The following is a 12,110-nucleotide window of genomic DNA, read 5'->3' on the forward strand; positions in this document are numbered from 1 at the left end:
GCGTGAGGCTAGCAACAGCAGGCACGCACGCACACAGCCCCCTGCTGGAGGAGGGGACAGTTAACACTGTTGTGCTCAGATCATCAATCCCTTTTTCAGATGTGTGAAAATTAATGCAATTAGTTAAACACATTTAACTGTATTTGAGAAATACAGTTGACTCGTACAAGCTGAAATTAGCAGCAATCCCATTCAGTTGTTTAGCCTTCCGGCTCCGAGCTAGTAGTGACTTGTGATAGTATTGCATCCTGTTTAATATGCTTAAATCAGCCAAGGGCTTGGAGGTAGAGTGAAAGGAAACACTTGTATGCTTGCTCTATAGGCCCACATATGCGGAGGATCCCTTTAATTTCACCACTTGTCAATTGAGCCTTTTGGCTTCATGCGCCACTGAAAAGCTGTATCCAGTTCAATTAAATGTATTTTGTATAGCCCAGAATCACAAATTACAAATTTGCCCCTGCTAGCATGGCCTATTTTACATGTCGGTCTTTAGCAGAATATTTCTTATGCTTCGATCCTCAGAAAGCTGTTCCAGACGAGTACTCCAGACCTCCAGCAGAGACTTCTCACATTGACGGATGTGATGGAGGAGCAGCTGGACAGTCGGCCCTGTTCCTGTGGTATGTGTCCTTTATTTCACAGTAAATCATCTCTCGTCAGACTGGCGTCTGTTCACCTACCATCTGTTATCTACACCTGGTGATTTGAAGATTAGCGCTGTATCTCGTAGAAGTATTCATTTTGTCAACAGCAGATTAGTGCATGTACCCAGACGATCATTTGCAGATGGAGAGTGTCTGAATGTGTTCCTCAGGGGGATTCTCTGATACCTATGCTGCTCTGTGTGATTACAACCAGATGCCATTTAGAGAGGAGATTCAGTGGGTGAGTCACGGCTGTAATGCAAAATATAATACTTTAATAGGCCACGTGTACTAAACTCCTTAAATGACTCTTAATAGCCACTAGACAATAAGCAAATGTTATCAGTGGTGTTTCCAAATGAAGCATGGCTAACTGTTTTGACAGGATGTGGACAACATCTACTGCATCAACAGCTGGAGAGAGTTCAACCTGCAGGACTTCAGCCACTTAGACAGCAGGTGAGATACAGTACAGTGTTGTTACATCCAATCTTAAGGGGCGGGTACATTGCTTTTCATATTCTTATGTATTCAAATCCTAAAGTATGCATTTTGGTCAAGTATTCATGTTTCAGCGTCAAAGTGCTATTTTCCCTGATGCATGTTTCTGTATGATGCTGATGCTACATATACACTTATAGTCGGTGTAGTCGTCATGCTCCCGGTTTGGAGGAGCAGACTCGTACCGGCACAGCAGCTAAGCAGTATACTGATGTGGACATCATGTTAGTTCAGAACCTGAAAGTCACACAATAACAGAAACTAACTAACTGGTAGAAGCAGAGGTTGACCAGCAACTCCTGTGTTGTATGAAGTAAAATGACTGGTTTTGTCAATGGAGTCTTGTGACTTTAAAGTGAGCATAGCTAATGGCTTCAGTCTGACGGCAAGGTAAAGTAGTTACAATATTCTAAATATAGCATTCACTTAAAAAGTATGTACATTTTTTTCAGTGGTTAAATATGTATTTCTGCTGCTTGCGTCCACCGCCGCTTCTTCTTGCATCAGACAACTGAAACTGTTTTATTGCCTTTTTTTTCAATTGACTCAATTGATAAAAGCAGTAAATGAACCTCACAGAAGAGTACACATACAACCCTGCTTCAAGATATCAGAACTAACCCTTTATTTATTTCCAAACTTTATACAGCTAACGTTGACTAGCTAGCGTTCACATTATTCAGAAGCTTATTGATTAGCTTACTCAGCAGTTAGCAAAAAGCAGGGATGTAGAGTACTTTGGTTCCCTACATCCCGGCTTTTTGCTAACGGCTGAGTGGGAGTTTCAAGTTGAAAACCCCTGAAAAGAAAGCAGATGGACCTGTCGTTAACCTACTTCTTTAAATTCCTCTCCTTTCCTCTCAGGGACTTGGCATTAGCAGTAGCCACTCTGTCGTTCAACCAGTGGTTTACCAAGATCTACTGCAAAGACCTCAAACTGGTAAACTCTTTTATTGTCTGCGTTCTTCTGTTGTTAGAGAATGAAAGGGTTGAATAAAGGTTTTGCAAAAGATGGTGTCACTTGCATGTGTGCCCATAATCCCATGAAATTTGAAAGAGGCACTTCACATGCAAAGATAATCAATTTATATCACGTGCATAAGGTGACACAATGGGAAAACCCTCCTGAAAGGAGAGTAGTGGTACACACACGATTACCTCTTGCTGCCTACATCCATCTTGCAAAGTAAATGGTAAATGGACTGTACTTATATAGATTTGTTCTAGTCTTCCGACCACTCAAAGCACTTTCACACTACTTGTCATCATTCACCCATTCATACACTCATGGGAGGAGCTAAGGTTCCACCTGCTCATCAGCAGTAACTAACATTCACACACATTCATACACCATAGGCACAGCTACGGGAGCAATTTGGGGTTAAGTGTCTTGGCCAAGGGCACATGGGCTAGCGAAGCCGGGGATGGAACCGCAGGGGGTTCTTTGATTGAAGGACGACCCTGCTCACCACTGAGCCACAGTTGCCCAAATACAGTCCATTACCAATTACCTTAAGAGATAGGGGAAAGATTCCACAGTCCTTGTTCTGTGTAAAATATATGCTCTTAAGTTAATTCAAACGGAGTGTTTCAGACAATACAGGTTTATTCAGACAAACAGTATGAGAAAAGTGCAGTGTTTCTATAACATTAAAGCATATAAACATGTTCAAGCAAAAACCAAAAATATCGGTATTGAACCTGATATGAGCATGATATGTCCCTTTTAGATCTAATAAGACCCAGCCATTCACTTCATGTCTCCCCAAGTTTCTGGATTCCACACATTGTGTGGAACAGTACAAATCAAATTAGGTGACACCAGACTTAGAATCTGTTTTTGGACCGCATGTCTCTCTGTCTTTATCCCTTCAGTCAGTAGACATCCAGCAGCAGCTGACTTTTTTGCTGTCCAGATCTCCCAGTCTGGAGGAGCTCTCACTGGAGGCCAGTGGACTCAAACTGTGAGTTTGTGCAGTGATGTGCTGGAGCTGTATAGCAAGGCAGGAGGCAAAGTTCCCGGGAAAAAAAGGACGTCTGATTTAGCAATTTCAGACATTAATATTAGCATACTTTAGCAAGATTTGTGGTATTGTGTTGTTTCTGAATGTGCTCATTGCCAGACGGACTGAGGGACACTGAACCACAGGTTTTGTTACAACTAAGAAAATACACCTTGAGAAAGGTTGAAACTAAACATTAATCCAAGCAGGCTGTTATTCATTCTGAATGAAAGTCTACTTTACAGGGATTGATTGAGAAGTAACCTTGTTATTCTGCTGCAGGGACTTTGCAATCAAAATGGCGGCTGCCCTGCGGGAGCACACCTCCTCCCCCTTGCAATCCATCAACCTGTCCGGCAATCCAATCCAAGACAAAGGTGGGCTTTTTATATATAACATCTTAGTGGAATAAGAACAGCTTTAGAATAGAGGGTGGGTTGCTGTTCTAGCTTGAGCCAGGTGGCCAGTTTTACTGTTTGCCTTCCTCTGTGAAGTTTTGTGAGTGAAAGGTGGGTTTAGCTGGAATGACATTTGCCATCTTCTTGTATTAAGGTTTAGTTATCAATAATGTGTTGGATTCCACCGGTCTCTTTCCTGCTCGAAATATCTGCAGTGAACATGGTCTATAGGTACAACAAGAAATGGGCACTTTATTCATATGAGTTATGCATTTTAAATGTACATTAGCAATGCATTATTTCTGTGTGCGTACTGCAGAACAGCCAGCATGTTTGTGTTAAGTATGCACACTGGATTCTATTTTGTGTGTGTTGTGTTTTCATTTCTAGGTGTCATAGCTCTCAGTCAGGAGTTGGAGAATCTAGCTGAAAGACTCACGCGCCTTTCTCTGTCCCGGGTATCAATGACTGCTAAAGGTACACACACACACACGCACACACACACACGCACACACACACACACACACACACACACACACACACACACACACACAGTCGTATTTCCATCAACGTAGAGGACATTACATTTATTTGCATTAATTTCCCAAAGACTTACCTTCACCCGAATCGCTACTAAAGTAATCCTAACAATAACCTTAACCCATCCCTAAACCTTAAAGTCTTAACCCTAAAATGTCTTTATTTACGTAATGGGGACTTACATTTAATCCTTTCCAACCCAGATCAAGGAAACAGAATTATGTTCCCAAAACATGAGTAATACACCTACCCCTCCCCTACACACACACACACCCCTTTACTTCTATCTTTGTGAGGACACTCAATGACTGACATAATGCATTCCATAGCTCCCCACCCTAATCTTAACCAATCAATGCTTAACCTATCCCCTAACCTCTATTTGATTCCAACCTGAACCCGGAACCTTAAAACCAAGTCTCAACTCAAACAGGCCTTTGAAGATGTGAGGACTGCCGAAATGTCCTCACAATCAGAAATGTCCTCACTATGTGGTAAAAAACAGTGCCAGTCCTCACTATGTCTCAAGTACAAACATACCAAGTACAAACATACACACACACACACACTCTCACAGTTTACAACATAACCACTTTGTTATGTTTACTATTATAGTTGTATAACCCTCATCCTGCTCTTTCTTCCCTGAATGAACAAGGGCAGATTGTTATTGTATTATTAACAAATCTGAATTATTTCACAAAATTGCCTGTGATCCGATGATCCTCCTCCTCCAACAACATGGTCACCAGTTCTGCATGTGTGTGATCTCTTGGTTTCCAGGTCTTGGCTGTCTGAGTCAGGTGTTATCCTCCACTCAGCTGTTCTCATCATCTCTAACCCACCTTGACCTGTCTGGTAACCCCGGCAGCCTGGTTACTGAAGATGCAACGGTACACTCTGCTCTGCTCTGCTCTGTGTGTGTGTGCGTGTGTGTGTGTGTTTCATGTCAAATTATGTGGATTGAAGATAGAGATTGTTGCATAGAAAGAATGTACACATGGATACATTTACACATACTGTACATACAAACCCAGAAGGAGCTGAGAGTGGGATGTTCTGATTACAAAGCATTTGTGCTTTTACAGATGAGCGGATGTCACTATGTACAATTGTAGTTTCAAGGTTTCTTTCCCCGCAAACTCAACACCTCTCAACATTGAACAGTGCAAAAAGAACAAATTAGTACAGTTAAACTAGAGATGACAGGACGGCAGCTAGCATCAGCAATGACATCTTGAAAAGCCTTACAGATAATAATAAATCCACATTTTAAAAACAATATTAAACAATATTAAAAAGTGGCATTGTAATACTCAATTGTAATGCTCAATTCATAATGCTGGAAGTCCTGGTTTATACATGTCCTAGTTAATGTATGCTTGAGAGAAAGAAAATGTGATTTACTTTACAGCAGCACTTTTAACTCTGAAGTACACCATGTCTGAACATCTTGAACATATACTACACAGTATGTATAAACATTATGTGTGTGTGTGTGTGTGTGTGTGTGTGTGTGTGTGTGTCTTGCAGTTTCTCTTCAAGTTCTTGTCCAGTACTAATGCTCTGTCTCATCTGGACCTCAGCGATACCAACTGCCCTCTAGACACGGTCAGTGAGAGACGGTTCATACAAAAGTATGCAACACAGGGTTGAACCACACAATGCAGTTGAACATGAACAAGAAAACAAGAAAAACTACAAAACAAAAACAGATATACATTTCTGTAGGAGGAACGCAGATAGAACCCAATTCTCTGGGGAGATAACTCGGCCAACATCCATCAACCTTGACCACCAAAGTGTTTGAGCACCAAGCATCATTGATGTACAATTGTCTCTGTAAAGATGTGGGAACAGCAGCACTGGGTTGGCCTCAGTTTTCCTGGAGCCAGGAGCAGACTGGGTGGTGGAATAGCTTCTGGTACCTTCCATCTCGACTCTCCTTCCTCCCGGCTCAGCGGCAAGTCTGACTGGGTGGTCGGTCGTGGGCGATGAGCGTCCCGACGAATTAATCAGATCCCCACGATTCCTTCTACCATTTAAATGTGTGTTTTGTCATATGACAAGTGCTCCAGTAATAAAGAATAAAACATAACAAATGAATGTTGCAAAATTCATGGGAGCTGCCAGCCACAACATGTACATGCCGCCATTCTAAATGGTAATTCGCTCCTCTGTTCTGAGGCTATTTGGATCATTTCACCTGAAGTAATAGTCGTCAAACGTTTTGGGAAAGTCAGCTTGCTGTGAGAGGAGAAGGTTGATTGGATTTTCATCTTTGTCATTCAGGCCAGAGATATCAGAGATATATCCAGGACATTAGCCTAGCGTAGCAAGAAGACTGGAAGCAGGGGAGAATGCACGTCTAGCTCCATCAAAAATAACAAAAATAAGACATCAACGAATCAATACGTTTTACTGTTGATTTCTTGGTTTGCAAAAGACAGTTAGTGTCTGTCGCTCACCTCTTACTGGAATGGGGATTCCAGTAAGATCTGCCAGTGTAGTGGTGCAATGGAGAAAAATGGGGGGATATCTCTTTCAGATTTGATTGGTGTGTATCTGTATGGCATCAGCTGGCAGCAACACCAGGCTGCAGTGCTCAACAAATTAAAAATGAACTTGCGTAACATTATTATGTATGAAACTGAAACTGTACTTATTAATTGTTTTGTCTCATACCCAGTGTGTAGTTCTTAGCAAAAAAATTGTGATGAAAATAAGATTCTACGATGTAAAACCTCATAGTGAACGCCTCACACAGTTATTACTGTGTGTTGAGAAAATGTGCAGACTTTTTTAAATGTGTTATAAACACTTCATTATTGATTTATAAACATTACATGGTATGTATTCACCGGTTGATTCAGTTATTTGTGAATACATGACAATGGAGGTATTGAAAAGGGAAGGGGGCCCACTGAGGCTGCATATCTATGGGGTCCAGATCTTTATGCCACGCCACTGTTGTTAATTGAACTGTGATTTATTAAGTATTGAAGTTCTGTGCTTGTCATTCTGTACATACCACTCACTTATTGTAATTTTCTCTTGCAGTTATTTGTGTCCCTGTCTGCTGGATGCTGTTCCAAACTGATGCACCTAAGTCTGGCCAGGAATACTTTCAGCCACAGGTCAGCTCCACATTGATTTTGAGATCTGTGAACCTGTGAACTTGACATCCTCTCTGCATTACAGAAGTCAGTATTATTGCAGTAATAGACTCTTTACCACTTCCCATCTATATCTGCTATTAACTACTATCATGGCTCATTACAATGCTTTGGTCATGTATGTTTTGACTGTAATTTCCTTAATTCTTATTTTTTAGATTAGATTAGATTAGATTAGAAAACTTTATTAATCCCCACTCATTTGCCACCAAACATTCATACAGACAACAATAGTCCACAGAGCACAACAGACAAGTAACACACTACAAAACAAACAAAACCAGAAGATACCCCATAAAACATGACCATCAGAAAGATGCTAAGTCTAAATCTAAAAACACCTAAAGGTGTTCATTATTTTGTTGTACAGGGCTTTAACCCCCAAATCAGTAGATTGGATCTTACGTTCTTAAGTAACGCTACTTAGTGGCTTAATGGCGTAGTTATTCTTACCCAAAGGTTGACTTATTTGTTACGTAACTTCTGTACTGAAAGCATAACTTCACCCCCAGATCTTAGGGTCCAAGCTCAACCACTGCAGTATTTATAAAAATGCCCAAAAGTGGGCAAGGGGCTGAGAGATGAAAGTAAGCCCTCTTCCAAGTGACTGAAGCCTTGATGCAGCGTCGACAAATATGACTGCTACAGTAGTTTGGAAAATAACAATGTGGCATTGAGCAGCAGTTCAGATGCTGGGAGACTACTTTGTTGGGCGCCAGCTCCAGAGATGGACTGTCGAATTCAGCCAGCCCAAACCGTAGCACCTCTGTCTCCAGAGCGGCCGGCCGCTCTCCTCCCAGCTGTAGGCTCCTAGCGGTGGAGTGCAGGGGCCCAGTGCTGGCCACTTGTTTTCTGTAACCAGGGTAACGTTAGCATGATAACATGGTGGGATTAGTACGCTAAAGTTAGCTAGCTAACTAGCCAGCCGCTAAATGAGCTGTGCTCTGATTGTTGTGCTACACAGTGGTCAGAGAAAAAGTAGAAATGATAGATGCTGTGCAGAGAGTCAGGGAGGGGGGGTCTGATTCAAGGACGTTAGCATTCGTTAATTTCATGACGTAGATTAGCCCAAAACGGTCGACTATATCTATAGTAACGCCCGCATTGATGTGTTCCATCAAAGTACAGTCATAGATTTTAGTTTATAGCTTAAAGAAATATGTATAAGTATGCAGTTCATTTTTAAGTAATGCCACATCTGTCGTTATTGTAGCCCAAACATTAACTTATTTGTTACATAACTTCCTTACATCGGTAACATCACTTATGTAGTTATTTTTAACCCACACATTGAATTATTTGTCACGTGACTTTCGTACTTAAGAAACTTCACTTCAGTAGTTATTTTAACCCAACCACAATCCATTCCTAAATCTAACCAGCCGCTCTGATCACTCATGTTGCTAGAAAAATGCATGAAAAATAACAAGTAAGTTATCAAAAGGGACCGTTATTTGAGAATACATTGATGACTATAGGGAGTCAGTAGTTATGTAGTTATGACACTCTAGTCTACTCTATCTCTGCTAGTTTTCTTTTTCCCTGTGAAATGTTTTTTTCAGTTTTTTTGGGGAGTTTTTCCTGATCCGGTGTGAGGTCCTGGGACAGGGATGTCGTATGTGTACAGATTGTTAAGTAAATTTGTAATTTGGGATTTTGGGCTGTAATAAATAAACTCAATTGAATTGAATAGTTTTAACAACGCACTGGTGGGTAATTCCCCATAGAGCATAATAATTCTGACAACACAACAAAATTATTTAGAACACAGTTGAGCCATTTTTCTCAGCAGACATTGTGACTTGTATTAGGAGGGAAAGTATAGACATAACTAATTATAGATGTCTCTGCTCCATTTGGAGTGACCTGAAATGTATACAAATCAGCTGGTGAAAACAGCTGCTCTAATCCACATTTCATGGTGTGGTTGATAGAATTGAAAAGAAACGTTTTTACGGCTACAGGTTACTATGAAAATGTGTGTGTACGTGTGTGTGTGTGCGTGTGCATGTGCGTGTGTGTGTGTGTGCGTGTGCATGTGTGTGTGCATGTGCGTGTGCAGAAAAGTGCAAAAGGTGACCAGGAGCATTCGAGAGTTCTTCAGTCAGAGCTGTGAGCTCAAATATGTGGGCCTGTCTGCAACCAAACTACCTCCACAAGCTCTCAGGTATGTTTACTCCCAACAAATGCAGTAATGAACTATTCACTTTTTTAATGAGGGGAGGTTATACCTGTCCTGCTGTATGATGAGGTTTCAAGTCTGTCACCACACCTGGCTTTATTGCTGCCACAAGGTTCCTGTCTCTCACCTCTACCCACATCAGTTCTACCGGACAGATCCTTTCAGATGCTTTTACTGAGTTTTAGACTCACTCCAGCTGTTTTGTTGAATTTCAACAATTGTACAACAATGGAATCTATATATTCTAAAAGTGCCCACAAGTGTTACCAATATTAGACTTTTTTTTAGACATGTAGAAGAAAGGGATTTTGATGAAATATAAAATTTGGTTGCTTTTCCTGACGGAAGCGGTCATCACACTGTGTGTGTTCAAGGACTGTCAGAACGTTGACCGTCACACTTATGGCTGTTTTTACAGCTTCTGGCTATTATAATCTGTGTCATTTTGGCAAGTTACTTTTAAGAAAACATGCTTTTCAAAGCCACTTACTGTTTACAAGTTGCAACACCTCGGTTGTGCTCCGGCGTCACACGTCCTGTACTGATGATTCAAAAAGTATTAACTTCTCTCTGCAAATATCAGTCAGTACACTCACCTTTCAACTTTTTCCAATTTAGCTACCTAGATAGCTAGCGCCTAGCTAACTGTTTTTGGTCTGTGCCGAATGACGTCAGACTGCAGAAGAGTAGCATAGCATCTATTGGTGGGAGCTAACGTTAGCCGGCTTTGTGTTTTGTATCAAAAAGAGACCTTACATTTCTTACGTTTAAAGATCCCTGGCATCGCGGCTAGGTGTTGTATCTGTATGGAAGGGTACAAACAGATATAGGATGCTTATTCTATTGTTTAGATTGCTACCACAGACACATCCTTCACAGCTGGCTTTGCTGCCACCGTACCAGTTACTAGAGCCATAAAAAGTTGCGCAAAGTGTAGGAAGACAGTTTGGAGCTGAGGAGAGAAAACAAGCAACAGCCGTGACTGTGATACTTTGACACACAGGAAGGACGCCTAATCCCTCCACACACACAACACACGCTGTAAACTTTCCAACAAAGCCAGATTAACTGTGCTTCAGTGGCCCATGAATCTGCAGCTCTGCATATAATTGTATATTTTATAGATTTATGTTTTGTTTTACAACTAGGTTATTACTACAGGGTCTGGCAACTAACACCTGTCTCTTTGGGCTGGAGTTGGACCTCAGTAGCTGTGAGGTAGAGCACACATTCACGAACCTTTCATTTTTGATGATGCAGAAGCTACAGTATACAAACCATTGTGTGCGTGTGTGTGTGTGTGTGTGTGTGTGTGTGTGTGTGTGTGTGTGTGTGTGTGTGTGTGTGTGTAGCTGCGTTCTGCAGGTGCCCAGGTGATACAGGAGCACATCTCTGAAGCCACAGCTATCAGAAGTCTGGATCTCTCTGACAATGGTAAGCATAACCACACACACACACACTCAAAGAGGAAAATAGTGGCATACACACAATCAACTTCTAATTTCAGCACTCATCTTAGGACCTTATCCTGCAGTCCAGAAATGCTTACATGGAACAAGACAATGGCTACACATTTCACAGTGTAAGATGGGTGGAATTGGTCTTCTACAATGTTTCATTCATTCATATTTCAAATTATCATTAATTTCATTCTGGTGATATCCCAATCCTCCATTAAGCTGTTGAACATGATGAAAGGATGGATGTTTTGCTTATATTTTGTTGATTATTTTTTCTGAGCCAGTTAGCACTTAAATAGACTTTAAAAAGACTCTAAAACAATGAAGTTACATAAATAATTGGTCATGAATTACAATAGGAATCTACAAATAACTTCAGAAATTAGATAAAAGAACATAGAATATGCAAACGCCTCTGCAAAGTCACTAAACTCTGTATCAGATACAGGTAGTTTACCGTGTTGAGTAAAGCCATATTTACTTAGAGTTTGATGAAAAGAAGAACGTTAATATTAAATGAAGAGCTATCGTTGATAAATAACTTTCTGAAAAGTGAAGTCTATGCTTCATGTTTTAAAGCTGCTTTCTCTCTAGTGTCCACCAGGGGGGCGACTCCTCTGGTTGTATAGAAGTCTATGCTTCATGTGTTAAAGCTGCATTCTCTCTCCTGACCACCAGGGGGCGACTCCTCTGGTTGTATAGAAGTCTATATAAATGACTCTACTTCTCTTGATTTATTCCATCAGTAAACTTTGTAAACATGAGTTTATGGTCTCAATCTCTAGTTTCAAGTCTTCTTCAATACAGCATGATGTTCATTTAGTAAATGATGGTCCTTTAGAGTCAAACAGACCATAAAGCAGGGTATGCTTTAGGGCGGGGCTACAAGGTGATTAGAGTTGTCCGGTCTGGGAGTTGTCTGTGTTTTCGTTTAGGGTGTTTTCATTTAATGAAAGGTAATTGTAAGGTAATAGCATTTTAGTCGCCTATCAGCATTCAGTTGTACTTAGCTCCACCCTCTTGTGTCCCTTTTGATTCCAAGCAACCAAGATGGCTGAAATGTCACTGCTATATGTCATTAATAGTCATTACCATTGCTGCTAAGCAGCTGACCTCCACTCACTCTCACTTCCTGCATGTTCGGATGTTTCTCCCCTCCATGTTGCTCCTCTCTCCCTCTGTCTGTCCACAGGTTTTGAGAAT

At 41.0% G+C, this 12,110-nt stretch overlaps 1 protein-coding gene across 11 annotated transcripts in view; it reads left to right on the forward strand.

Moving 5' to 3' along the window:
• Positions 1–12,110, forward strand: part of carmil2 (capping protein regulator and myosin 1 linker 2) — a 55,809-nt gene that overhangs the window by 6,330 nt on the left and 37,369 nt on the right. For 10 of the 11 annotated variants that reach the window (XR_004609555.1, XM_034533968.1, XM_034533966.1 and 7 more), the window contains 14 exons: positions 526–623; positions 818–888; positions 1,033–1,106; positions 2,013–2,088; positions 3,024–3,112; positions 3,434–3,528; positions 3,940–4,026; positions 4,873–4,982; positions 5,623–5,700; positions 7,150–7,226; positions 9,328–9,432; positions 10,596–10,665; positions 10,800–10,881; positions 12,100–12,110. The exon at positions 12,100–12,110 is cut by the window's right edge and continues 86 nt beyond it. Coding sequence is in view for 10 of the 11 variants with exons in the window: in XM_034533968.1 (XP_034389859.1) it covers positions 526–623; positions 818–888; positions 1,033–1,106; positions 2,013–2,088; positions 3,024–3,112; positions 3,434–3,528; positions 3,940–4,026; positions 4,873–4,982; positions 5,623–5,700; positions 7,150–7,226; positions 9,328–9,432; positions 10,596–10,665; positions 10,800–10,881; positions 12,100–12,110 (1,123 nt within the window). In the remaining variant the exon portion in view is untranslated. Of the gene's footprint in view, positions 1–525; positions 624–817; positions 889–1,032; positions 1,107–2,012; positions 2,089–3,023; positions 3,113–3,433; positions 3,529–3,939; positions 4,027–4,872; positions 4,983–5,622; positions 5,701–7,149; positions 7,227–9,327; positions 9,433–10,595; positions 10,666–10,799; positions 10,882–12,099 lie in introns of those variants that run through there. The other variant, XM_034533976.1, reaches the window with a different exon arrangement.

This window comes from Cyclopterus lumpus, chromosome 6 (genome assembly GCF_009769545.1).
Source record: "Cyclopterus lumpus isolate fCycLum1 chromosome 6, fCycLum1.pri, whole genome shotgun sequence".
NCBI classification, from domain to species: domain Eukaryota; kingdom Metazoa; phylum Chordata; class Actinopteri; order Perciformes; family Cyclopteridae; genus Cyclopterus; species Cyclopterus lumpus.